The 25,877-nt window shown below is 56.3% G+C and overlaps 4 protein-coding genes, 1 non-coding gene and 1 pseudogene across 6 annotated transcripts in view; 3 read left to right on the top strand and 3 right to left on the bottom strand.

The window, feature by feature from the left end:
- The window catches only part of PSMB3 (proteasome subunit beta 3), a 12,200-nt gene extending 9,351 nt beyond the window's left edge, over positions 1–2,849 (bottom strand). The window contains exons 1-2 of the mRNA XM_025361076.1: positions 2,733–2,849; positions 2,228–2,412 (exon numbers count right to left, since the gene is read on the bottom strand). Of these exons, the coding sequence (XP_025216861.1) occupies positions 2,228–2,412; positions 2,733–2,735 (188 nt within the window). The 5' untranslated portion in view covers positions 2,736–2,849. The remainder of the gene's footprint in view (positions 1–2,227; positions 2,413–2,732) is intronic.
- An 839-nt stretch (positions 2,850–3,688) lies between these two features.
- On the top strand, positions 3,689–3,762 carry TRNAN-GUU. The gene has a single exon. It is a non-coding gene; the product is annotated as a tRNA-Asn (tRNA).
- Positions 3,763–4,078: 316 nt separating this feature from the next.
- LOC112608934 lies at positions 4,079–6,868 on the bottom strand. The gene has a single exon (XM_025361078.1). It carries the CDS (start codon positions 5,949–5,951, stop codon positions 5,340–5,342), a length of 612 nt encoding a protein of 203 aa, XP_025216863.1. The 5' UTR covers positions 5,952–6,868; the 3' UTR covers positions 4,079–5,339.
- Positions 6,869–7,114: 246 nt separating this feature from the next.
- On the top strand, positions 7,115–21,557 carry PCGF2 (polycomb group ring finger 2). 2 transcript variants are annotated; one of them, XM_025361074.1, is made up of 11 exons: positions 7,115–7,299; positions 7,525–7,617; positions 15,005–15,156; positions 15,764–15,860; positions 16,198–16,253; positions 16,337–16,387; positions 16,592–16,700; positions 16,856–16,910; positions 17,003–17,098; positions 19,299–19,379; positions 19,861–21,557. In XM_025361074.1, the coding sequence occupies exons 3-11, from the start codon at positions 15,045–15,047 to the stop codon at positions 20,236–20,238; spliced, it is 1,035 nt and encodes a 344-aa protein (XP_025216859.1). In that variant the 5' UTR covers positions 7,115–7,299; positions 7,525–7,617; positions 15,005–15,044; the 3' UTR covers positions 20,239–21,557. The 2 variants fall into 2 exon arrangements, with proteins under 2 accessions (XP_025216859.1, XP_025216860.1); XM_025361075.1 differs by lacking the exons at positions 7,115–7,299; positions 7,525–7,617 and adding an exon at positions 8,868–9,027.
- Positions 20,440–25,585, bottom strand: CISD3 (CDGSH iron sulfur domain 3). The gene is made up of 4 exons (XM_025361081.1): positions 25,390–25,585; positions 25,010–25,045; positions 24,347–24,466; positions 20,440–22,184 (listed from the first exon to the last, which is right to left on the bottom strand). Exons 1-4 carry the CDS (start codon positions 25,435–25,437, stop codon positions 22,005–22,007), a joined length of 384 nt encoding a protein of 127 aa, XP_025216866.1. The 5' UTR covers positions 25,438–25,585; the 3' UTR covers positions 20,440–22,004.
- LOC112610417 lies at positions 23,871–23,989 on the top strand (annotated as a pseudogene).
- Positions 25,586–25,877: the final 292 nt, after the last annotated feature.

Here is a 25,877-nt window from a genome sequence, read left to right as displayed (position 1 = left end):
CCCCAAAAAAAAAAAAAAAAAAAAAAAAAAAAAAAAAAAAAAAGAAAAAGGCCACTTGGCAGCCGGGCGCAGCGGTTCATGCCTGTAATCCCAGCACTTTGGGAGGCCGAGGTGGGCGGATCATGAGGTTAGGAGATTGACACCATCCTGGCTAACACGGTGAAACCCTATCTCTACTAAAAATACAAAAAATTAGCTGGCCGTGGTGGCGGGCGCCTGTAGTCCCAGCTACTTGGGAGGCTGAGGCAGAGTGGCGTGAACCCAGGAGGAGGAGCTTACAGTGAGCTGAGATTGCGCCACTGCACTCCAGCCTGGGCGACAGAGCGAGACTCCCGTCTCCAAAAAGAAAAAGGCCACTTGGCAGCTTTGGTGAAAAAAGGAAAAAAGGTCACAGCTTGCCAGTTCCATTTCAGAGCCCCAGGATAGGCCCCTGCATAGAGCAGACCAATGCCACACCTGCTGGAGGCAAAGCAGTGTCTCAGGACACCAGAGCAAAGAGCCTTAGAAATGACTTGAGCTTCATCTTCCAGGTAGGGAAACCGAGGCCTAGTGAAATGGGCAGTTATTGCCCACAAGCAAGCAAACGCGGTGAGAAAAGCCCTCTGAAGAAAAGGAAATGGTGTGAGAACAGCAGTGACTGGAGAGGGGAAGGCTCACTGGAGACTTCACACTGACAGGAACCCCAGGATGTCATTCTCTGACTCTACCAGGACAGGAAAAAAGGGCCGCGAGATCTCAGTAAGTGTTATGTTCTTGAGACTCAGGGAGTTTTAAGAGAAATGAGAACATTTTCTTTTTTAATTGCCTTCTTTTTATTTCTGAGACAGAATCTCACTCTGTTGCCCAGGCTAGAGTGCAGTGGCACAAACTCAGCTCACTGCAACCTCCGTCTCTCAGGTTCAAGCAATTCTCCAGCCTTAGCCTCCCGAGGAGCTGGGATTACAGGTGATCACAACCACGCCCAGTTAATTTCTGTATTTTTAGTAGAGACAGGGTTTCACCATGTTGGCCAGGCTGGTCTGGAACTCCTGACCTCAAGATATCCGCCCACCTCCCAAAGTGTTGGTATTACAGGTGTGAGCCACCGCGCCTGGCCGAAATGAGAACATTTTCTGACAGGCATCCACCCACACTTGTGAGTTAGTCTCTCCACCTTCTAGGAAACAAATCCAGGACCTGCCGCTCCTCAGGCCACCAGTACCCTGCAGCACCTGCGACCACATATTCCCTCCTGAAAGCCTATCGCCATTCTTTTCCTCTCTTATTATTATCTGGCTTCTCTTGTCGCCTCAGTGCTAAATGTAAGGTTCAGCTCTTAAACTGCTACTCATTATTTCCCTCTCTACAGACTTTGTCTCTCCAGAATCTGCTCCCATAGATTTGGCACATTGTCAATGCTTCCCCAACCCTGAGATGTAATATCAAAACCCCAACTGTTTGCAAGATGATTCTGTTGGGCTTGCCTTGTCCCCTCAAAATTGGTGTCAAAATCAAAGTCAGTCCAGGTGCGGTAGCTCATGCCTGTAATCTCAGCACTTTGGGAGGCTGAGGCAGGTGGATCACTTGAGGTCAGGAGTTCCATACCAGCCTGGCCAACATGGTGAAACCCTGTCTCTACTAAAAATACAAAAATTAGCCAGGCATGGTGGTGCGTGCCTGTAGTCCCAGCTACTCAGGAGGCTGAGGCACAAAAATCGCTTGAGCCTGGGAGGTGGAGGTTGCAGTGAGCCAAGATCACACCGCTGAGCTCCAGCCTGGGTGACAAAGCAAGTCCCTGTCTCAAAAAAAAAAAAAAAAAAAGAAAGAAAAAGAAAAAAGGGAGGGACACGTTTCTGGAGACAGTCTCGCTCTTTAGGGACTGAGCGCTGACTTCGGCCTTAGAGAGACTCGCGTGGGAATCTTGGCTGACACTCATTGACTTTGCTTCTTGGGCAAGACACTCTCTGAGACCCTCAGTTTCCTCATCTGCAAAATGGGATGGCAACATGGAATCCTCAGGGAGAGGATTAAGTAAGTCCATGAATGTGAGGTGTTTTCCACAGAGCCTGGCACAGCGGAAATGCGGGTAAAAGTTGGTTAGGATACATCTCTATCGCTATGGTGTGCGGCAAAGTCTCAAACTCACTGGTGGTGTGTGGTAGATGACTGACACCTTGGCCGGTCAAGACGCCAGGGGAGGATGGTCCAAGAAGAGACCTGGGTGTGGGCAGGGACCCTTGAAACTTACACTGTCTGGACGTCAGTGGCGAGCCCGGCCAGACCGATGTACAGCCGGTCACCCATGGGAAAGATCTTCTGGAAGTCCGTGGTCACCATCTGGGCCTGGATCCCGAAGCGCCTGTCTGCAGCGATGGCCACACAGTTCTTCCCCTTCATGGCCATGACGGCCCCTCCGTTATAGGACATAATAGACTAGGACAGACAGAGCGGAGGGGTCAGCGCGGGGGGTCAAACGCTGCGACAGCCCCCGGCCCAGCTCCTGATGCGGAGGCTCCTGTACGCCCGTTCTCCATTCCGGAGGCGCCTGAACCCCTGGTTCTCCAGCTGGGATGAGCACTGTGTGGCGGCGATGAGCCGCACTCACCCTCTTGGTCCTCACCGGGGTCCGCTCCCCTCGAACTGAAACCGTTTCCTTCCATCGACCCTTGGCCCTTTTCGTCCCCAAGCCTCTCCCGACCCCCTCCGCTTCTCAATCCTTCCCTGTGCTCCTTTGCTTTAACTCCCCATCTCACCATGATTGCGGTGTACTAGGACCCCTCGATCGCCGGAGCAATTCCAGTAAACCGGGTCTAGCCTTCACTGCGCAACCGCTCTCGCTGCTGTCTCTTTATTGGCTGATAGGCGGACTCTTCCTGGACATCTGGGCTTTCTATTGGTCCCGCATCCCTGTCGGTCACCAGTACAGGTAGTTTGGTTGCAAAGTCAAAACGGAGGCGGGAAAAGCGGAAGTGAAAAGTCACTGTGGGTGCGGAAGAGGCTTGCAACACGGTGCATAGTGGGATCTCGGCGGACCTGACTCGGGACTGGGGGCGGAGCCTGCGCGCACGTGGGCTGGTGAAACTGGGTTTAGGGGGCTACGTCCCCAACTGAAGGGGCACCGTGACGCTTATCACCGTGATGTATGAGTTCGTCCTATTAGTCGTGCTAGCTTATTTATTCACTCCAGAAATCCTGACGTTTACTGTGTACCGGGCACTTGCCTAGGCTCTGAATAGTCACTGGCCCACAACAGTGCCTGGTATATACGAGGCGCCCATTAAATGTAAATTTAATGATGCAGGTGGGAAGTGGAAGGCGTCGCGGGTAGGCGTCGTGGGTATTCTGCGGCTGCAGGGGTTCAGCTGCGAAGGGGAGTTTGGAAGTCCAAGGCTGTTCTGATTTGGAGGACTTCCTGCGCGCCGACTTCAATCTCAGGTCACCCTAAAAAAGGATATTCCGGGCCTCTCCACGTTTGAGGTAGAACCTGAGGACAGCCAGAGTCGACCTCTCGCCAAGCCAATGGAGGAAGAGGGTGCACGTCCCGCGTCCTCTCCTCCCAAGCCCTTTCGTCCCCCTCCCCCATCAGGATCCTTCCCTTTCTCCCCCGGGTTCCACTTATTTCGCCCGATGGCGGCATCTCTTACGGCGTCTGCACCGTCCAGGCTCGCTCCCATTGACTCGACTCACCACCACGCCAGCAATCGTCGCGGTCTCTGTGGCGCAATCGGTTAGCGCGTTCGGCTGTTAACCGAAAGGTTGGTGGTTCGAGCCCACCCAGGGACGCGGTGGTTTTTTTTTTGTCTTTTGGGTTTTGTTCCCCCTGCCCCCCGTAAGATAAAAACCTAAGCCTTTTACTCAAAAGCCAAATTTTGCATAGAAATGGCAGCAGCAATACTTTTTCTAGGAGAATCACTGTTCTTGAAAATTCTTTGCTGCTCAGTCAATAATGGGATAATTTATCCAGCACTTCCCTCCACACCCCCCACCCCGCCTCCAAGCTGAATGGCAGGAAACCTAAAGACAGAGGTTTTTGTTTCACTGTGCAAGGAACATGTTTCAGGATGCATTTTTTCGTAGGATTAGGAATGAATTTACAGTGGAGGTTCGACAGTTTTTTATTGTCTGCCTCAATCGATATTACAATCTCCAAATACTACATTTGGAAGGGAAGGGAATGAGAGAGAGACACACAGAGAAACAGGTATGAAGAGAAACAAAAGATGAGAAAGGGAGAACATTGTTGTGATACAAGGAATGAAGGGACATGACAGAGAACTAGGCAGGGTGAGTGCGAAAGACCCCAAGACAGAGAGAGGGACAATAGATACATTTAAAGTGAGAAACATCAGAAAAAAAAGGAAAACAATACATTTTTTTTCCCCTAGAACTACACAGAGAAGTGGGGGAGGAGGATGTGGAAAGAGAAGCAGAAACTGACCAAGGACCTTGTTTGGGGGAGATAAAAGGTATAAAGGACACAGAGGTAAAGACGTTCCGGAAAGCATTAGAGGAGCCGCCCTCTCCTGTCTCGTCACCATTTTTAAAGGGATCTGAGCCTCGCAATAGCTCTTGGTATATGCTGGAGATAATTGCCTAGATTTCCCGCGTTCCTATCCTCTGCGAGCCTCTAGCCTGTGACAGACACTGTGACTCTTCTGATGCACTTGTCAGCTAGAGGACCGCGTGAGATGCAAACACAAAATCAAGGGGCGCCTAATGTTTGCCGAGGCGCATTCCCGGGCGCGGTGGGAGCCTCGACCTTTGTGGAGGAGAATGTGCAAAGTACTCTTAAGCAGTTCTCATAGACACTTGGTCTCTGCAGATTCGGCTCAAAGGAGGCCTCTTGTGGAAGCCCACCCAAGTACTCACTCACCCTTAGCGCTCACATCAGAAGCGGTGGGCGCTAAAGGGACAGGCTGTGTGTCCCTCAGGGTTTGCACCCACCGGCCTGTGAGCACCCCGCGCAAAAGCCAGGCTCTTGTGCCTTGAGTCCCCAGTTCCTAGCGCAGCATTTGACACTGGCACATGACAGGTGCTTCTCTGTCGGCTAACAGTAGAACAAAAGACTAGAAAACTCTTCCGATGTGGCAGGAGCTGGTCAGAAGGTTCTCCTGAGAAACCAGAAAGGCCAGGAATGTGGGGACTACTCATCAAGGACGCAAAAGATGAAAATGGAGTTTTAGTGGGTAATGGGGTCTTAGCACACTCCTCTTTAGCGGTTCTCTCCTGTCTGGCGCTTAACAACCGAGGAATAAGTGGATGGACCCCGGTGGTCCCTCGGGAAGCCCTCCAGGATTCATGGGCCGCAGAGGAACGTCAACCTCCTTCCCACTGGCTGATAGTGCCCCGAGGGGCAGCCCCTAGGTGTCCGTGTGGTTGGTGGGTGGGATCCAGATCTCCGCAAAGGCCCTGTTACGGGTTTCTCTTGTTCGGGGTCTTGTAGCCAGAGAGGGGCGGCTGCCTGGGAGTCCCTGCCGCGCTCCCCTCCCGGCAGAGCGAGTGGATGCGCGTTTTCCCTGGCAGAGTCCAGGACGCCGGCGACACATTTGCCCTGGAAACAGTGGGCGGGTCCCCTTTCCTCCGGGGCCGGTGAACTCGCCTCTTCGCCTGCAGGCTTGGGAGGAGGTGACCGGATCTTCCCTTGGCCCTTCTCCCGCCGGTTCTCGGACCACTCCCTCTGGAAGGAAGTCTCTCCGCCCTTCCTCTTCCTCCCCGCCCCCGTCCCGCTGTTGTGGCTGCAGGCTCAAGCTGGGGTCACTCGGCGGCCAGAGGGCGAAAGCATTCAGCCGGGGCCCCCAGTTTAAGGGCTGCCTTGGCTGCGAGCAGCGAGGCAAGAAGAGGCAGGCGCTCCAAAACTGGGCGAAGATTCCTTTCCCAATTTCTAACTCGAGCCTCCCACCGTCAGTGCGCTTAATGGCGCTACTGGCCGGATGGATAATCAAGCTCTCTGGAGGGACAGACGCGGCCGCCATCCCTAATAAATCGTGAATAACGAATGAGCGAATCGACTGTCCTCATGAGGCCCGCGGGCGTCCAGTAACGCAGTATCGATTCGCTTCCCCGGCGCCGGCCTCACCGCTCCTCCCGGCGTTTCCAAGCCTCCCTCCTCGTTCTCTCCCTCCAGCCGGAGCCACTGAGGACCGGAGCCCCAGCACCAGGTGGAGCCGGGGCGCCGGTGGGAGTCGAGCCCAGCCGTCTTGGCGCTTGCCCGACTCTCCCGCCCGCGCCGAGGGAGGCGCACAGGCAGCGCGCAGCGCAGGGCGCGGGCGAAAAATGCGGGAATCGGCGCCAGGCAGGAGAAAAGGCGCGGGCCCACCTTCCAGCCCGGCGCCTCGTTTCCTAGTCCAGTGTGGCCTCTCGCTTTCGGCCGGATTGTGTCCCAGGCCCGGAGCCTGAGTTACCGTCCTCAGCAGGCCTCCATTCTTCTCTGCCCGAGCACACCGGGGGCGCAGCCTCCGCCAGAGCGACCCGAGCCCCCGGCGGCGAGACCCCTCACCCGGCCTCACTCCACACCTCCACTCCCCTCTCGCGATTGCTCCCTGCCAGGCGCCCAGGCTGGATCCCGGTGCGCCGCTTTTCGGGGCCAGCGCCCCTGCCACCGAGGGGGCAAAGAGAGCGGGGAGGACACGCTCCCCCTCCCAGATGCAGTTATTAATTTTAAGGCAGTGTCACTTGGAGTGAATGAAAATCGCTCGGACGCGTGGCTGAAGCGTCGCGTCCTCCGCCGGAGCCCCGCGCCCTTTGCCCTAGGCCAGGATGTGGAGGACCGCGGGCCACCTTTCAGCCCAGTCCCCATTTCACCATTTTCCAGGCGCCCCAGCTATGGGTGGGCATCACAGGGTCAGTGGGGGGAACCCATATTTTGAGGGGAGGGGGATGACTGCGGAAGGTAACAGAAGAGAATCCATCCTCCGGGGTCGGGGGGGCCGCGTGGGAATGGAGGGGTCTCGTCCTGGCTGGGGGCCCGGCACCCGGTGGCTGGGAGCGGCCGCGCCAGCCTCCCCCTCCTCTTCCCCTCTCTGCCAGCATCCTGAAGGAATGAGGTCACGTGGGTGAGTGGTGGGCGGGACCTACTCTTGTCTGGAGGAAAAAAGCCATTTTGTCTCCCCCCTAACACTCCGGTCCCTCCCCTCCCCCCTCGGTCCCCTCCCCTCCCCTCTCTCCCTCCCACCCCAAGCCGCTTTCACAAACTCCTTTCTTACCGTAGGTTTCTCCCCTCCCGCCGCCCGGGCGAGCGACACGGCTGCGGCCCCCCTCCCCTCCCTTCCCTCCCTCCCTCCCATCCCCCCCTCCCCGAGACCCACCGGACCCCGAACCCAGGTAAGTGGAGCAGACTCCCCCTTCCTTTCCCTCTCCTGGCCTGTAACCCTCTGGGGATTGGAATGGGGGGCCGGCCGTTCTTTGCAAGCCCGGGTGGGAGGGGGAGGCTCTGAGCCGATCCTGCCCTCGCACCCCCCGCTCCTCGTCAGCCCCTAGCCCAGCTTGCCCCGTCCGCCTTTCTTTCTCCCTTTTTTCTGTCCCTTTTTCCCTTTCCTCTCTTCCAAGATGGCCGAAACGGGCTCCCCCTCTTAACGATTTGGCATCTCCCTCGACCACCACCTCTTTGTGCAGCAGCCCCCGGGCAGACCCTGTTCCGAGGTAGCGAGGGGGAAGGTCCGGGGCAGCCGGGAGGGCTTGCGGGCTGCGCGCTGGGTTGGGTCGCCGCTCCCCACGAGCCAAAACCGCCCCTTGCTCTGCCCTATCTGCCCCCTTTTCCGTCTGGGCAGGGGACCCTCTCCCATGGGCACTGGGGCGTTGTGGACGCGCAGGGACTTGGGGCCGGCAGAAGGGGATGTGTTTTGGGGCGGCCGCGAGGCCGGGGGAGGGCGCCCTTCCCCGCCCGGGCCCGGGTCCTCTCGGGCACCTCCCCCAGCCGGTCCCCGCTCCCCGTCCCGGCGCCGGCGCCCCGCCCCCTCCCTGAACCACCTCAGCAAAGCCTCCCTCCCGAACACCCCTCCCGCGGCCCCGCGGAAAGTTTGGCTCTAGGGAAGGTGGGAGCGGCTACCCGGTAACTGGGGTTCCTGATCCTTGGACATGGGCCCCTGGGGAAGCCCGGGCAGAGGGGGTAGAATGGGGATGGAGGGAAATTTATCGCAATATTTCCCATCGCCATCGGAAGCAGGGGGGTCCGCTAAACTGGCCCCCATTCCCCTGGGACGCCCAGCCACCCCACCCTCCGCACGCCTTCCTGCTGCTAGCTCTGAGGGCGTGGGACCCCCGGGCAAGCAGACACCCACTGCCTGTCTCCACGGTGGGCCCGGGCATGTCCCTCGCCCTCCCCCACTGCCCGTCTGCCCGTAATCGCTCCGGTTGGCTTGAGGTGGGAGGAGGCGACCTGGAGGCGGGTTAATTTGCCAATGAATATTGTGGAAGTGTTACCCAGCGCTTCCCGAGATCTTTGTCCCTCAGTGTCCCCCACGCTTCCTCAGGCTCCCCAGAGCTCTCTGTGTCGAGGGGAGGGCTGTCTCCTGGTTGTCCCCTCCCCGCTCTGTTCTGATGCCTCTTCCTCTGGGACCTCTGGCAGTTTCTGTTCCTGAAACTCTTTAATTTCTCTCCTCCCTCCCCCACCACTCTGGTCCAAGGTGTTATTACTTGGAGCATAAAGCCAGCCCTGTTGCAGCTTTTTGGTGGGAAGGTTTTCCCACGAGCTCCTCTGGTTGGGGGTTGGGGGATTGAGGCTTTAGAACTGTCTTTGGAATGAAGCAGGAAACCGACCCCAGGATCCAGACCGTGTGTAGCTGGGTAGGGTTCAAGTTGAAGTCTTGGGGGTTGGGCAGGAAGGGGGACTCTGCTGCCCCTGGCCTTGCCTGGGAGATCTTGGTTGATGGAGCTGTTGTCATGGGAATGGAGAGAGCCGGAACAGGAAGAGGGTACAGCTTTGTGCAGGTCAGATGCCCACTGCAGCCCTTCAGCCTCTGGTCCCCAGAGCTGACATTGGAAGCTGAACTGCCTTTGTTACTGGAAGACTTACATTATAATTTACCCTGGGTGGACCGGGGCGTACAAAAGGTTAGTGTGTGTTTGCAGAGTCTGGTTCCAGGCAGGGATGTTAGGCTGTGTGCTTCTAGGTTGGGGGTGGATGTGGATGGCTCCTGCATCTAGTGAGGATGAGCCTGGCTCTGGTCTGGCTGTGATTGTGTGTGTATGTGTGTGTGTCGGGGGTGGGGGTCGTGTCATGTCTATCTGGCCTTGTGTGTATTGAGTGTGAGAGGTGGAGGGGGGTGTGTCTGGCTGTATGTGTGTGTATCTGGCAATGTGTATATTTTGGGGTTTTGCCTGTTTGATCTTAGGGAGTTGAGAGGAGAGGGAGGAAGGGAGGGTTGAGTACGCCCAGCTTCAGGAGGCCCTTTTCAATGCATGGTGGGGACAGGGGAGCAGATCTTTGTGTCATTGTCAAGGATTGGGGAAAGTTGGGAGGTTCACAGTGTCCCTAGGCAGACCCTCACGGCCCCAAACACAAATACAAGCGGCTTGCGCAGTTGGACCGATGAAGCTGGGAGAGAAACAGAGTCAGAAAACCCGGGGTCTGAGTCTTGATGCTGTACTCTGGCTGGCTGGCTGTGCTTCTCTGCAGCCTCTGTTTCCCCATGTGTACCATGGAAGTGGGGTAAGGTGATTAACGGGTGCCTCTTCTTCCTGCCTCAAGGCAGGAGTCCATGCTGATGGTCATGTTTGGGCCAGACTGACTCCCTCCTAGATGGCGGCCCACTGAGTGGTCTTCCCGCCACTCCAGGGAGCTGCCCTTCTTCCCTCCCTCCTGCTGGGATAAAGCCAGGCATTACTGCTTTAGATGAGTGAGGAGCCTGGCCAGGTGCCAGGATGTTAAAAGCACTGGGGTGGGAGTCAGGCACTTTCTTGTCGCAGGACTGTCACTGCTTTGCTTTGTGACCTTTGACAAGTCACATCTGAGTGTGCTCATCTGTAAAATGAAAGGATTGAACAGGTGCTTCTTTTGTTTTTTTTTTTTTTTGAGATGGAGTCTCACTCTGTCACCCAGCCTGGAGTGCAATGGCATGATCTCCACTCACTGCAACCTCCACCTCCCAGGTTCAAGCAATTCTCTGGCTCATCCTCCTGAGTAGCTGGGATTACAGGCACCTGCTACCATGCTCAGCTAATTTTTGTATTTTTCGTTTGTTTGTTTGTTTTTTTGAGACAGTCTCGCTCTGTTGCCCAGGCTGTAGTGCAGTGGCGCGGTCTCGGCTCACTGCAACCTCCGCCTCCTGGGTTCAAGCGATTCTCCTGCCTCAGCCTCCCGAGTAGCTGGGACTACAGGCGTGTGCCACCACACCCAACTAATGTTTTGTATTTTTAGTAGAGACAGGGTTTCACCATGTTAGCCAGGATGGTGTTAATCTCCTGACCTCATGATCCACCTGCCTGGGCCTCCCAAAGTGTTGGGATTACAGGCGTGAGCCACTGTGCCCGGCCTAGTTTTTGTATTTAGTAGAGATGGGGTTTCACCATCTTTGCCAGCCTGGTCTTGAACTCCTGACCTCATGATCCAGCCACCTTGGCCTCCTAAAGTGTTGAGATTACAGGTGTGAGCCACCGCGCCCAGTCAAACAAGGTGCTTTCTAAGAGCCCTTTCACCTCTGCAGTTCTAGACATCTGGATGTGACCTTGAGTGACTTTTCCTAAGACCTGGAGACATTCTAGTGAGGGAGTGGGGCTGATTTCATTTGAAGGCAGGCAGAGCAGAGAGAGCTATGGCATCGGAGAAACACAGGGGCCTTGGCTGGGAGACCCACTGTTTCCACAGGGGACCATGAAGAAGTGAGAGAGGCCTAAATTGCAGGGTGGATTCCAGAAAGACACTGGTTAAAATGGAGAGATGGGTCTGGGTGCGGTGGCTCATGCCTGTAATCCCAGCAGTTTGTGAGGCCAAGGCAGGCAGATCACTTGAGGCCAGGAGTTGGAGGCCAGCCTGGCCAACATGGTGAAACCCTGTCTCTACTAAAAATAAAAAAATGAGCCAGGTGTGGTGGTGGGAGCCTGTATTCCCAGGTACTTGGGAGGTTGAGGCAGGAGAATCGCTTCAATCCAGGAGGCAGTGGTTGCAGTGAGCCGAGATCTCACCACTGCCCTCCAGCCTGGGAGACAGAGCGAGACTCCATCTCAAAAAAAAAAAAGAGAGAGGGAGAGATGGTGGTGTTTTCTTAGCAGAGGTCTTTAAGGATTGGGAAAGACAAGTGCCAGGCTTGAATGGCAAGGAGGGGTCGGGGTTGGATGCTGGGTGCTGAGCAGGCTCCTTTCTTGCCACAGTAGCAATAGCCAGACCCAAGGCCTCAGGGCCCAGAACGAGGGCCGCCTAAGGGTCACACACACCCTTGCAAAGACAATGGCAGAAGATACTGAAGGGCGTGGCTTCTGCTTGGGGAAAAGTGGTGTTAGAGGTGGAGACACTGCTCAAGTCCAGGGAGAGTGTGGACACATAGTTGGGACTGACCTGTTAAAGCCCCTGAGCTCTGCAGAGGCCACTTCCAAAGGCGCTTGACCTCCCCTTTCTGTTTCTTGGGATCTGTGTCTCCCACTCTTTCTCCCTCAAGTTCTTCCCATCTCCCAGCCTCTTCCTCAAAGTAATGACAGCTGGATTTCCAGCCACCCATCACCCCTTTTCCCTCACGTTCCCACAGCACACCAGCCAGTGCAGCGGGGGAGGAACTGGGTGTCAGGAATTCGGGGCCTGGGGCCTCCTGGGGTGGGGAGATGGGGAGAGGGTGCTCTAGGGAGACAGAGCTCCTGTTTACTTTGCTCTTGGCACCTGCTGGCAGGGACCTGCAGGTAACCATGGCAATCAGGTGAGGAGCCAATCAGTGCTTCTCCCCACCCCCAGCCCCAGAGGTAACAGTCAGAACCTGTGGGGATGGAGTAGGGGGAGCAGGGAGTGTAGCAAGGGGCTTATTTTCTTAAACTGGAGAAGGAGCAGTGTTTCATTCAGTCAGCACCGCCTTGGGCCTCGGTCTAGAAAGGGTCCTGAGGAATAGGCTAGGGCTGAATTCTCAAAAATGCTCAGGGAAGTGATTGGGTGAGGGGCACAGCCATTCGCAGTGTGGGGCTCCTGGCTGTGGGGTCCTTAAGAGCAAGTGTCAGCCGGGTGTGTTGGCTCACACCTGTAATCCCAACACTTTGGGAGGCGAGACAGGCGGATCACTTGAAGCCAGGAGTTCAAGACCAGGCTAACTGACATGGCGAAACCCCATCTCTGTTTATAAAAAAATATATATATACAAAAATTAGCCAGGTGTGGTGGCATGCGCCTGTAATTCCAGAAGGCAGAGGCATGAGAATCACTTGAACCCGGGAAGTGAAGGCTGCAGTGAGCCAAGATCACACCACTGTACTTCAGCCTGGGCAACGGAGCAAGACTGTCTCAAAAAAAAAAAAAAAAAGAGCAAGTGTCTGTTCTGAAAATACAGCAAGTGTGTGAATGAGGTGGCTTGGGCGGTGTGAAGTGTGCGGAGCCTATGTGTTTACGTGTATGTGTGTGTACGCGTGCACATGTATATGAAGGTGAACGGGAGAAAGACGAGGGCATGCGACAGAGACCCCAGGCGTTATCAGAGCTCAGCATCAGCATGTTTGTTGGTGGCTCTGCACACACACATAGATGCATCTGGACACACACATGACTGACAGGCAGGCACAGGAAGTACCTTTCTTTGGAGGCCCAGATGGCACGTACACATGATGGATATTACACACGCACAGAGAGACAGCCACTTGGATTGTTCTCTCCTCTGGATGGTTGTAATAATATTTGGGCATCTTGCCAGGGACAGGGTTACTATGGAAACGACCAAACAGTGGAGTAGCCAGCAGCTTTCTGCGTAATTGCAAAGGGGGGACCCATGCAGGGAGGGCTGGCCGACGCCACTCTGCGTGGGGTGGGAACCCCTCTCCCTTCTCAGATCCCTGGGGCCGCATCCTCTGCCGTGTCTCTGGGCTTGCCGTGGGACTGGCTTGTTCCCCTCTGTCTGCCCTGTAACCTGGTGTCTCTCCCACGTGTGGCCTTTGTGTCTCTGCATCTCTTTCTGTCTCTGGCCAGGTTCCCTGAGCCTCTGTTGGCTGGCTGGGTCCTGGCCAGACTCATCCTGGGGTCTCTATAGAAACTGCTGATCCCGGCTGTGAATTTCTTGTCCTAGAAAACTCAGTGTGGTGGCTTTAGAAATCTTTCTGGAAAGGAGAGAAGGGTGTGCGTATGTTGTAAAGGAGCTGTTGGGGCTTGGCCTCTTCCCAAGCCCCACCCTTGGGCTTTTACTCTGGGAAAGAGGAGGGAGGGGCTGTCCCTTCCAGGTGCAGGTTTGGTTTGATTTCTTTACCAAGAAGGAAGCACAGTGGCCAATCCAGAGCTGGACTTTTCACCTCTCCGGACCCTGCCTGGGCCTGGCTGGTGTCGGGCAGGCGGTCTGGGCACAGAGCACTTTCTGCCCAGCTTTGGCAGGCATCTGTGAGAGCCTGTGGTTTGTCACTGGACAGCCTGTGAACAGGTGGCAGAGGCGTCACCAGGGCAGGAGACAGCGGGAGAGTAACAGTGACCATGTGGGGGGAATTCCTGCAGTGTGCATGAAAGGGGGGTTCCTGGACCCTGTGTGCTTGTGGGCAGGGAGCACTCATGCAGGGGGCTGTCCATCAGGGGCACTGGGAGGGATTCCTGTGGCAGGGGTATAGCCTTTTTGCCTAACCTCTTTGAGTCCAGGGCTAGGGCTGGAGCTGTGCATTCCCAGCTTCAGGCATGTAAGGACCCTCTCTGTTCCCTGCCTGAGTCCCAGGCCTGGAAGCCAAATGGTCAGCGTATGGTGGATTTTCTGGGAGCAGCCTATATTTGGCAGACTTTAGAGGAGGGAGGTGCTCCAAAGCCTAGGCTGGGTGCGGAGCCAGAAGCACAAGGGATGGCTGTGGCCTTCTAACTTAGGGCAGCCTGTGCCCTGGTGCTTCCAGGGAAGCCTTCTTGGAGGAGGAGTGAATGGACGGAGTAGATAGGAGGCTGGGATCAAGTCTGAGGCCCTGCACCTGGGTGGAGGGGTTGAGGGAGTGAGGATAACTTATTTTTCCCTTCTTCTGTTCCTTGAAGTTTCAGGCCAGTGGCTGATTTATCTGAGTTTCCTCCTAGTTCCTAGGATGCTTTAAATGTGGACCATGTGAGTGAATACGGATTGGGATTAGGGAGTTTTGTTTTTGTTTTTCTTTTTTAGACAGAGTCTCGCTCTGTCGCCCAGGCTTGAGTGCAGTGGCATAATCACGGCTCACTGCAGCCTCAACCACTCAGGCTCAAGGGATCATGTGAGGCAGGGGGATCCTCCTGCTGTGGCCTCCCAAAATGCTGGGATTACAGACATGAGCCACTGCACCGGGCCTGGGATAGGAGAGAGTTTAAAAAGCCCTCTTCTCTTCCATTTTCCTGCCTCCTCACACTCTCTGGGGAGTTGGGCAGTACATCCTGTGGCCTAACTTCAATCTTTCCTCCTGCTCCCCAGAGGGAGCCTGACCTTGTTGCTCAAGGCTGTGTGACTCTCCAGAGCCCGGGCACCCAATGAACACACAGAGGGGGCCAGAAAGAACCAGCCGCATGTACGCCCCCAGCCGACCCTGAAGGCAGAGAAGGGTCTTGGGCTCAGGGAGAGATGTGCTGGGAGGTGTGGAGTGAAGTGTGGGAGGGGCTGCTGAGGCTCTGGGTTTCTTTTTTTTTTTTTTTTTTTTTTTTTGAAACGGTCTCGCTCTCTCGCCCAGGCTGGAGTGCTGTGGCTCAATCTCGGCTCACTGCAAGCTCAGCCTCCCGAATAGCTGGGACTACAAGCGCCCGCCAGCACCCCCGGCTAATTTTCTGTATTTTTAGTAGAGACGAGGTTTCACCGTGTTAACCAGGATGGTCTTGATCTCCTGACCTCGTGATCCGCCCGCCTCGGCCTCTCAAAGTGCTGGGATTACAGGTGTGAGCCACCACGCCCGGCCAACTCTGGGTTTCTGATTCCACTTTGTTTCCCAGGGCAACGCTCCCCAGTCCCCCCACCCCTGACCCCGGAATCATGCATCGGACTACACGGATCAAAATCACAGAGCTGAACCCCCACCTCATGTGTGCCCTCTGCGGGGGGTACTTCATTGACGCCACCACTATCGTGGAGTGCCTGCATTCCTGTGAGTTGGGGGGAGGGGAGCTGCTCAGGGTGGGCAGCCTCTGTGCCCAGATTGGGGTGGGCATGGCCTGAGGAAGGTAGCACACAAACCCTTGCCCTGAAGAGCCAACGTGCCCACGTGTCTGCTGGGAATCCTCAAGTCACAGAGGGCCTACCTTGCAGGGGCAACTGGGTGCGGGGCATCGGCCCAGAAGTTCATTTCAAGGACTTGCATCTGAAATCTTAGCTCTTTCTTGAAATGACTGAAATTGTATGCCCTGAAGATGCAGACACCCCTTGTTTGTACTGTGGGCTTGGCAGCAAGGGGGTGAGACCCAGGGGCATCTTGAAAAGGCTGGCTTTTGTCCTCCACTCCACTGGGGAGCTTGGGACTGAGGGCTGACCTTCTGCGTTGTACGTGACACTGGCCTGTCTCACACAAGGTCCAGCTTCCCTCAACAATGCACAGGGACAGGTGCCACACGTGCAAAACACACATCGCCACGTTGGGCCTCGGAGCAGGGACAGGGTGGAGGTGAAGGGATATCTGAGTCTGAGCAGAGGGCGGGGAGGCTGGTCCTGGGATTGGAAGGCGACTCTCCTCTCTTCCCTCTCTCCACACCCCCAAGTCTGCAAAACCTGCATTGTGCGCTACCTGGAGACCAACAAATACTGCCCCATGTGTGATGTGCAGGTCCATAAAACCCGGCCGCTGCTGAGCATCAGGTAGGCTTGGCACCGCACTCCTGCCCCCGCCATCCTCTGGGTCAGCCTCCCCCATCCCTCCCGCACTCCGTGCTTCCTTCAGGCAAGGCGGCAGGTGTGGGAGAAGCACGGCGTGTGGACTTGGGCTACTCCCCTCCCTTGGGGTTGCATTTGGCTCGTCATAGGCTGAGAGGCATACTAGAGGGTCAAAGACCAGACCCACAGGGATCCCAATGCCTGGGCAGTGGGTCTCAGAAAGGGAGTGGGTAGAGAGGTCCCATGACTGGGAGAGCAGGGTGAGGTCAGAGCAGTTCTCTGGAGAGCGCATTGCTGATACACCCTGTCCATTTTTCCCCAGGTCTGACAAAACCCTTCAAGACATTGTCTACAAATTGGTCCCTGGGCTTTTTAAAGGTATCTGCACACCATTCCTCCTCCTGCCCACCGACCCCATTTCCCAACCCATGGCCCTGTCCTCATCCGCTCCCTTCTTCCAGATGAGATGAAACGGCGGCGGGATTTCTATGCAGCGTACCCCCTGACAGAGGGTGAGTGCTCGCATCTGTTCGTGTGTGCATGGGCGTGCCTGGGACCATGTAGGTGTGTAGTGTTACCAGTCACCCTCTGACCTCCTCGGCGCACACCTCCCCAGAAGGTGGCCCGGCTCACCTGGCTGAGTTCATGATCCCTGGGTCCTTGGCGGGCTCCCTTCTTCCATCCTCCACCAACCCAAGAGCTCTCTCCTTCTGCAGTCCCCAACGGCTCCAATGAGGACCGCGGCGAGGTTTTGGAGCAGGAGAAGGGGGCTCTGAGCGATGATGAGATTGTCAGCCTCTCCATCGAATTCTACGAAGGTGCCAGGCAAGTCCGGCCCAGGCTGGCCCCTTCTGGGCTCCTAGGTTGGGTCACCCCTTCTCCCACCCAGGGCCCTCTGGATGTGTCCATCGAGGGACCATCCTCCTGGGTCTCCTGGTTCTTCCTGGGTCTTCCTAGCTTCGTTCTTTCTCCATCCCCAGGGACCGGGACGAGAAGAAGGGCCCCCTGGAGAATGGGGATGGGGACAAAGAGAAAGTGAGTGCTGGGGCCTGCCCAGGACTGGAATGTGGGCTGGGAGGGAGTGGCCTGGGGTGGATCCCCTACCATGGGTGCCTGTGCCCCAACAGACAGGGGTGCGCTTCCTGCGATGCCCAGCAGCCATGACCGTCATGCATCTCGCCAAGTTTCTCCGCAACAAGATGGATGTGCCCAGCAAGTACAAGGTGGGTCCCTGGGCCTTTCAAATAACGAGTGTCTGTATATGGGTGTGTCAGACAGTCTGTGCACGCCAGCCATTGGTCAGGGCTGGCTAGTTGTCACCCAAGGCTTTCGTGGTTAACTGAACCCATGTGTTAATAGAAGGGTGGTTGAAACCAAGATTAGGGGGCAGTCTGGGGGTGTTGAAGTAAGTGTGCAGTAGTGCATGGGACCAAGATGGTGTGTATGTGTGCATGTTGCACACTCGGAACTGTGGCAGAGATGAGTGCAAAAACGCAGGGCCTCCTCTGGGGCCGGTTGGCTGTGGGAAGGCTAGTCTGAAATTCCAGCAGAGCTCCAGGACATGACTTTTCAAGCTTGAATGTGTATGTGTCCCCTGGAGATCTTGTTAAAACGCAAATTCTGATTTAGTAGATTCCTTTTTTTTTTTTTTTGAGATGGAGTCTTGCTCTGTCACTAGGCTAGAGTGCAGTGGAGTGATCTCGGCTCACTGCAACCTCCGCCTCCCGGGTTCAAGTGATTCTCCTGCCTCAGCCTCCCAAGTAGGTGGGATTACAGGTGCCTGCCACTGCACCTGGCTAGTTTTTGTAGTTTTAGTAGAGACGGGGTTTCACCATGTTGGTCAGGCTGGTCTTGAACTCCTGACCTCGTGATTCACCCCACTCAGCCTCCCAAAGTACTGGGATTACAGGCGTGAGCCATGGCACCCGGCCAGATTCCATATTTCTAACAAGCTCCTAGCTACTGAAGGTCCACAGATCACACTCTAGGACAGTGGATCCTAAACTGTTGCCTGTTACATCTCACGAGTTAACTCACAACTTACCAGTTAAGTCAGAATTTCTGGGGGTAAGATGCAAGCATTGATTTTTTGTTTTTGCTTTTTTTTTCTTTTCCCTCTGTCACCCAGGCTGGAGTGCAGTGGCATCATCTCGGCTCACTGCAACCTCCGCCTCCTGGTTTAAAGTGATTCTTGTGCCTCAGCCTCCCAAGTAGCTGGGACTACAGGTACATGCCACCACACCTGGCTAATTTTTGTATTTTTAGCATACACAGGGTTTCACCATGTTGGCCAGTCTGGTCTCCAACTGCTGGCCTCAAGTGACCCACCCGCTTCAGCCTCCCCAAAGCTCTGGGATTACAGGTGTGAGCCACTGCACCTAGCCAGGCATTGGTGTTTTTTTGTTGTTTTCTTTTTTTTTTGAGACAGAGTCTTGCTCTTGTTGCCCAGGCTGGAGTGCAATGGCAGGATCTTGGCTCACCGCAACCTCTGACCCCCCCAGGTTCAAGCGATTCTCCCGCCTCAGCCTCCCGAGTAGCTGGGATACAGGCATGCGGCACCATACCCAGCTAATTCTGTATTTTTAGTAGAGACTGGGTTTCTCCATGTTGGTCAGGCTGGTCTTGAACTCCCGACCTCAGGTGATCCGCCCGCCTCGGCCTCCCAAAGCTCTGGGATTACAGGTGTGAGCCACCACACCCGGCCTAGGCATTGGTGTTTTTGTTGTTGTTGTTGTTGTTGTTGTTGTTGTTTTTTGAGACAAGACGGAATTTTGCTCTGTCACCCAGGCTGGAGTGCAGTGGAGCAATCTCGGCTCACTGCAAGCTCCACCTCCCGGGTTCACGCCATTCTCCTGCCTCAGCCTCGGGAGTAGCTGGGACTACAGGCGCCCGCCACCACGCCCGGCTAATTCTTTGTATTTTTAGTAGAGACGGGGTTTCACCATGTTAGCCAGGATGGTCTCGATCTTCTGACCTTGTGATCCGCCCGCCTTGGCCTCCCAAAGTGCTGGGATTACAGGCCTGAGCCACTGTGCCCAGCCGGCATTGGTGTTTTTTAAAGCTCCCTGGGTGATTCCATTTTGCAGCTGGGGGTGAGAGCCAGAGTTCCAGGAGATCCCCCTGAGCCTTTCAGCTCCTCTGGCAGACCTGCCAGAGATAGGAGATCCAGACAGCTGTGTGCATGGTGGGACTGGGGGCTGCTAACAATAGGGGAATCTTCTCTGGACCCCTTCCTGCCTGGTGGTCAGGAGTTATGTTGGAACAACTCTGATAGGGAAGTCAAATCCACAGTGAAACCCCAGAGAAATGAGGGACCATCTGCAAATCCACCCTTCCCATTGCCCCGCCTCCCAGTCCCCGACATTCGCAGCCTGGAGCCCCAAGCTAGCCAGGGTCGTGGTGTCTTCCGCTTCCCTCCCCCAGGTGGAGGTTCTGTACGAGGACGAGCCACTGAAGGAATACTACACCCTCATGGACATCGCCTACATCTACCCCTGGCGGCGGGTGAGCCAGCGGGTGGGGCAGGCAGGGAGCAGACTCCCGCAGGGTCTGGCATTGGTCTGTGGCCACATGGGTCACCCTTCTCTAATCAGAGACAGTCCATCCCTTGTCCCATCAGCTGTGTGTCCAGGGTGGCTTGCTACAGCAGCTCAGCCTCTGGGCCATCTCTTGCGGATGACTTTCCACTCAGGAGACAAGGCTCCTTGGGCAGATGGCATTTCCCGATTTGGGGGCAGAAATAGGTGCTGGCAGCTGCCGTGTGTTTGCCTCCCTCGCTCCTCTCTGACAGAGTCTCTGCTTAGACCTTTTGCCTCTCTGGGTCTTCATGTGCCCTGTATCCTTGTCTTTCTCCTCTCCAAGACCCCATCCCATCCTTTTTTTCGTGTTTGCACATTGTGGGTTAAAGCTGGTGGCCCTCTAGTTGGCCTCTCTCTCCTGATACCTTCCCCTTCCCTGTCTCTCTCCTCGCCCCCTCTCTGCGCAGAACGGGCCTCTTCCTCTCAAGTACCGTGTCCAGCCAGCCTGCAAGCGGCTCACCCTAGCCACGGTGCCCACCCCCTCCGAGGGCACCAACACCAGCGGGGCATCCGAGTGTGAGTCAGTCAGCGACAAGGCTCCCAGCCCTGCCACCCTGCCAGCCACCTCCTCCTCCCTGCCCAGCCCAGCCACCCCATCCCATGGCTCTCCCAGCTCCCATGGGCCTCCAGCCACCCACCCTACCTCCCCCACTCCCCCTTCGACAGCCGGTGGGGCCACCACAGCTGCCAACGGGGGTACCTCGAACTGCCTGCAGACACCATCCTCCACCAGCAGAGGGCGCAAGATGACTGTCAACGGCGCTCCCGTGCCCCCCTTAACTTGAGGCCAGGGACCCTCTCCCTTCTTCCAGCCAAGCCTCTCCACTCCTTCCACTTTTTCTGGGCCCTTTTTTCCACCTCTTCTACTTTCCCCAGCTCTTCCCACCTTGGGGGTGGGGGGCGGGTTTTATAAATAAATCTATATATATATGTACATAGGAAAAACCAAATATACATACTTATTTTCTATGGACCAACCAGATTAATTTAAATGCCACAGGAAACAAACTTTATGTGTGTGTGTGTATGTGTGGAAAATGGTGTTCATTTTTGGGGGGTCTTGTGTAATTTGCTCTTTTTTGGGGGTACCTGGAGATGAACTGGATGGGCCGCTGGAGGCTCAGTGAAGCTCTGCACGGTCCTCGCTGTTTCCCAAGGCAGATGGTGTGTTGGGACCCCTTCAGCCCCAAAGCTTTAGGCACGATTCCAACTGGCTGCATATAGGAGTCGGTTAGAATTGTTTCTTTCCCCGTTTCTCTCCCCATCTTGGCTGCTGTCCTGCCTCTGACCAGTGGCTGCCCCCCGCATTGTTGAATGTCCAGAAATTGCTAAGAACAGTGCCTTTTACAAATGCAGTTTATCCCTGGTTCTGAGGAGCAAGTGCGGGCTGGAGGTGGCACCTGCATCACCTCCTCCTCTTGCAGTGGAAACTTTGTGCAAAGAATACATAGTTCTGCCTCTTTTTTTTTTTTTCCCTGTGTGTGTGGCCTTTGCATCATTTATCTTGTGGAAAAGAAGATTCAGGCCTTGAGAGGTCTCAGCCCTTGGAGTTCCACTGTGGCTTTAGCATTGTGAAGCACTGCACCCCCACCGACCCTACCCTCACCCGGGAACCCTCACTAGCAGGACTGGTGGTGGAGTCTCACCTGGGGTCTAGAGTGGAAGTTGGGGTGGGTTAACCTCACACAAGCACAGACCCCAGACTTTGCCAAAGGCAAACAGCCTTCCAGTTGCCCCTCCACCCCCAGCTGAGGCCCGGTCACCTGGTCAGGACAGAGCAACTGCATCTAAAAGCACAAGAAGACAGAAACCTGTAAGCTCTGACCCCACCCCCACCCCTTGAGAGGTCAGCAGACCACCTCCTTAGGGACAGACCCTGGCAGGTCCCTGCCCACCGAGATTTCCTCATGTGTGCATAGATCTGGGAGGATATGGGAGTCGAGACTCAAGATTCCATCACAGCCTAGGTGGGTGGGGTTGGGAGTCCCCTGATGGGCTTGTCTGTATTTGCACCTTGTCCTGTGTCTGAGGTCCTGTGACTGTACCCTCCTCTGCCCTGGGACATCTGTATCTCTTGGCTTTGTAATAAATGCTGCATACTTTCTGGAGCCTGTAGTTCTTTGGGGTAGAGGGAAGAAGGGAAGGGTGCCTCTCATCTCTGGGTTCAGCCTGATTTGGGGACCCCATACTTAATGAATATGAACTGTCCTCTCCTGTGGCAACTGGTCAGGAGCCCGCAGCCCACAGACAGGTTGAAATCTGGAGTAGCAGGCAGCACGTGGGCCTCATAGCAATGACTACAGGACCACCAGTCTAGTTGGGCGGCTTGTTTTTGCCATCTTCCCCATCAGCAAACATTGAACCAGGGCCCACTCCCGCCTGCCCCAGACTGGAGACTTTTAGGTTATAGGGAATAATTCTTCCTTCATGAGCCAGCTGTGGGTACCAGAACTCTTTCTTGGGCTCAGCACCTGTTTCCTTTCCCACAGAAGGGGGTGCCTGTCAGAGGCCGGGAGCCAAGGCCACCTGTGGCTGGACAGCAGCAGCCCCCTCAGAGTGGGGAGCCCACTTCTGCCTTCTGCACGCGCTCACTCCTGTGGGTGCCATCGCAGTACGGGGGCCTCTGAGTGGCCTTGCAGGTACAGAGTGCCACCGTGCGGGTCTCTTGGGCCTTGAACTTGAGGGGAGATAGGCCAGTGCGTTGGAAGAAGTGGGAGCCGTCACAGAAGGGCTGGTGGGGGAAAGACGGGAGTCAAAGACCTGACCCCACCTGCTGGTGTGGGGCGGGGCAGGGCACGCCGCAGGAGCTCAGGGGGAGTGCAGCACAGTGGTTAGGGTGCAGGCTCCAGCGTGAGACTGCCGGGGCTCACCGAGTGACCTCTCTAATCTGTAATGTGGGGGTGATAAGAGTAGAGTTGTATGAGGAAATAAAATAATGATCATGGTATGCTTTGCCTATAGTAAGTGTCTGGTAAGTATTTACAGCGGCTTTATAGCATTAGTCTCTGGGACACCCAGAGAGCCAGGACACTAATAGATGTGTGTGTGTGTGTGTGTGTGTGTGTGTGTGTGTGTGTGAATGGCTCTGAGTCTCCACTGGATCATGAAATTCATTTCCTTCCCATGTTCCTGGGTTAAAACTTCTTTGGGCTGGAGAGTACCCTGTGGTAGCAATTTTGTTTGGCTCTAGGGAATAACTGGGCATGTGACAGGGAGTGAAGGTTACCGGGAGGAGGGGATGCCCATAGCAAACTGGCTGACTGGCACAGAAGTGTACTTCCCATCCCAGAAGCTGCTCGAGCAGAGACTGGTAATGGAAACAGGCCCAGAGAGGTGACATGCCTTGTTAGTTGAAGGCAGAACTGGTGCCAAGGCTTTTTTTTTTTTTTTTTTGACAGGGTCTCACTCTGTTGCCCAGGCTGGAGTGCAGTGATCCAAACACGGCTCACTGTAGCCTCAACTTCCTGGGCTCAAGTGGTCCTCCTTCCTCAGCCTCCATTATGGCTGGGAACACAGGCCCAACTCCATGCTAGTTTTTGGTAGGGGTAGAGGCATTTGTAGAAGCGGGGTCTCAACTTTGTTGCCCAGACTGTTCTTGAACTTCTGGGCTCAAAAGATCCTCCTGCCTTGGCCTCCCAAAGTGCTGGGATTACAGGTGAGCCACTTCGCCTGTGAACCAAGGCCTCTTGACATTGGAGTTAGGGTGGGATGGAAGAGAGGTGAAAGAAGCGTGCAAATAGAAACCAGCAACTTGTCTTAGAGGGCTTGAGGTGTGTGGACCTAAGTGGGACTCAGGGACCCTGGGCTGCTGACACCATGCCACACAGCTTAAAGGAACACCAGTCAGAGCTCTGCTCAGGAAGGAAAGGGGCCAGGGAGGCAAACAATATGGGCAGGTTCCTGCTGGGATGAAAGGTTCCTGGGCAGAAGGGGAAGCAGGTGGGGCAGGCAGCGAAGCTGAGAAGACAGCAAACTGTGGCAGGCGGCCAGGACGTCCCATAAACTAAGAAGGAAGAGTTGGCCGGGCGCGGTGGCTCAAGCCTGTAATCCCAGCACTTTGGGAGGCCGAGACGGGCGGATCACAAGGTCAGGAGATCGAGACCATCCTGGCTAACCCAGTGAAACCCCGTCTCTACTAAAAAATACAAAAAACTAGCCGGGCGAGGTGGCGGACGCCTGTAGTCCCAGCTACTCTGGAGGCTGAGGCAGGAGAATGGCATGAACCCGGGAGGCGGAGCTTGCAGTGAGCTGAGATCCGGCCACTGCACTCCAGCCTGGGCGACAGAGCGAGACTCCGTCTCAAAAAAAAAAAAAAAAAAGAAGGAAGAGTTTTCTGGAAGAAGAGTGGAGAGCGGCACAGGGGAAGGCTGGGAGGCTTTGGAGGCAGGAGAGCCTGAGCAGAATCTCTTCCCAATGTGTCTATGGCCATACCACCCTGAACGTGCCCAATCTCATCTGATCTCGGAAGCTAAGCAGGGTCAGGCCTGGTTAGTACTTGGATGGAAGACCGCCAGGAAATACCAGGTGCTGTAGGCTTTCGGGGTTCAAGGCCTGGGAATCTATGGCCCAGGTGCTTCCTGGAAGGAGACAGGGAAGGGCCAGGTGAGCTTCGTCATGCAGTGCACCTCTGAGAAGCAAACAGCTCCAGAAGAGCCCACTGGAAGCCTGGCCACATCAGACTGGCTGCGTGACTGAGTTTCTGTCTCTCTGGCTTCATTGCAAGAGATAGATGCAGTGAGCTTAAGGTTGCTGGTGGCACTGGCCTTTTGTCCCCAAATCTCCTTGGTGTCCCTCAGGTATGTATGGGAAGACTAAAATCATCTGGGTGGGAACTCACTGGAGACACCACGCTGTTCCCAGAGGTATCAGTAGGAAGGCAGGTAGGGGTCTCACCTGCTTCTTGCTGCGGCCACACACACACCACCTGTAGGTTTTCCCTGCCACCAGCTCCACCTTGATGGGGGTCTTCAGGGCCACCACAGACCTGGCTGGGGTTCTAGGGAACCACCGGGCCTGTGGCCAGGGAAGATGAGGGGCTCAGGGTTAGCTCAAGCCCTGGAAGCACCTTCCTGCCTGCGACCTTTCCCAGTTTCCCACTGGCCTGTGTGTGTGGCAGGTTTCCTCTACAAGAGGCTGATCTGATGCCACCCAACAAGACCGTTTCCCAGGACACCATAAGGACCGTGAGCTTTGGATAGTGAAGAGATTTCAAAGCCATGCAGGCGCTCGGGTTTCACGGTCCAGCTGCCTTCCCTCAAAGGCTGGCTCCCACCTGGGTGTTAGGGAGGGCGGGCCGGGATCTTTCCAGCCTGTGGCAGGGCCACCCACACCGGGCTTGGTTCATTAGGTGCTGCTGTCCTCAGAACTGAAGACTGGCGCCCTGCCCAGTGCCCTCTGGTCCGCCCCACCTCCCTGAGAGCCACAGGCTAACTCCAGGTGCCGGGAGTCTGGGGAAATAGGGCTGTACCCTCCTAGCTCCATACCCTGTCTCTGCCTTTTAGATCTCTGTGCCTGGGGGTCTTGTGTGAGGACGCGGGGGAGGATGGGGGGACTTACCAGCCAGGAGGAGATGTCCCGCCGCGGGTTCAGGTCCTGCAAAGTACGCAAGCATGGCAAGCATCACAAGACAGTGATTGGGAAACGGAAAAATAAAATCAGTGGAAAGGGAAGGACATGGGAGGCCATCTGGGAAGGAGGAGGTGACAGGGTTGAAGGGGCGAGGGAGGAATGAGAGGGTAAGAAAAAGGTCGCAAGAGAAGGTGTTGGCTGGGGAGGAACTGGCGCTGGGGAAAAGCCTGTGAGCTGAGGCAAGCCAGACACCGGCGGGGCGGGCCGGGGGCTCGGGGATGCTCGGTCGGGGCCGGGACTGGAGTGGGGGCTGGCAGCGACCCAGGTGGGGTTCGGGGCGGAGGCCGGGTCGGGGCTGGCGTGCTCACCCAGGCGCCGTGCGCCGCCGGCCGCAAGATCGCCCCCACGCCGCGCATGGCCGCCTTCCGCGCCGCGCCTGTGCCCCTGCCCGCGCCGGCTCCGCCCCCGCCGGGTCACCTCCCCGCCCCCTCGGTCCCCGGCCCGCCAGGCCCCGGAAGACGCCGCAGCGTTCTGCGAGGGCTAAGGCCAGGGGCCGACGGGGTCCGGAAGCCTGGCCGCGGGGCCCGCCCAGCGGCCTCCTCGGCGCGCCGGGCGTGAGCGGTCGGCCCTGGCGCCCCCTGCCGGGCGGGTCTGGCAGCGGAACGCCCCGCGCACAGCCCCAGCGCCTGGGGCACCGGCGAGGGCACGGGACCTTCCCAGGATTCGCTGTTGCTGGCCGAGCCTCAGCCGCGCTTCTGGGAGCGAGTACGCGGGCGTCGCGTCACCTCGGGACGGGTCAGGGTCCCGACGGCCGGTGCCCACGGATTGATGCACCCTGCGGGCTGGGCCCGGGTGT

The sequence above is a fragment of the Theropithecus gelada genome, chromosome 16 (genome assembly GCF_003255815.1).
Source record: "Theropithecus gelada isolate Dixy chromosome 16, Tgel_1.0, whole genome shotgun sequence".
In the NCBI taxonomy this organism is placed as follows: Eukaryota; Metazoa; Chordata; class Mammalia; order Primates; family Cercopithecidae; genus Theropithecus; species Theropithecus gelada.
The sequence above is the reverse complement of the archived record's forward strand: the minus strand, read 5'-3'. Positions and strand labels throughout refer to the sequence as shown.

What these genes read in the sequence shown, in the direction of transcription:
- LOC112608934 (XM_025361078.1), bottom strand. Translation starts at nt 5,951, where the DNA reads ATGGCGGCCGCGTCTGTCCCTCCAGAGAGCTTGATTATCCATCCGGCC.
- PCGF2 (XM_025361074.1), top strand. Translation starts at nt 15,045, where the DNA reads ATGCATCGGACTACACGGATCAAAATCACAGAGCTGAACCCCCACCTC. An exon ending in CGTGGAGTGCCTGCATTCCT is followed by an intron (nt 15,157 to 15,763) that starts GTGAGTTGGGGG and finishes CACACCCCCAAG; the next exon opens with TCTGCAAAACCTGCATTGTG. An exon ending in ACATCTACCCCTGGCGGCGG is followed by an intron (nt 19,380 to 19,860) that starts GTGAGCCAGCGG and finishes CTCTCTGCGCAG; the next exon opens with AACGGGCCTCTTCCTCTCAA.
- CISD3 (XM_025361081.1), bottom strand. Translation starts at nt 25,437, where the DNA reads ATGCGCGGCGTGGGGGCGATCTTGCGGCCGGCGGCGCACGGCGCCTGG. An exon ending in GGGACATCTCCTCCTGGCTG is followed by an intron (nt 24,467 to 25,009) that starts GTAAGTCCCCCC and finishes CCCTGGCCACAG; the next exon opens with GCCCGGTGGTTCCCTAGAAC. An exon ending in GTGGCCGCAGCAAGAAGCAG is followed by an intron (nt 22,185 to 24,346) that starts GTGAGACCCCTA and finishes TTCCCCCACCAG; the next exon opens with CCCTTCTGTGACGGCTCCCA.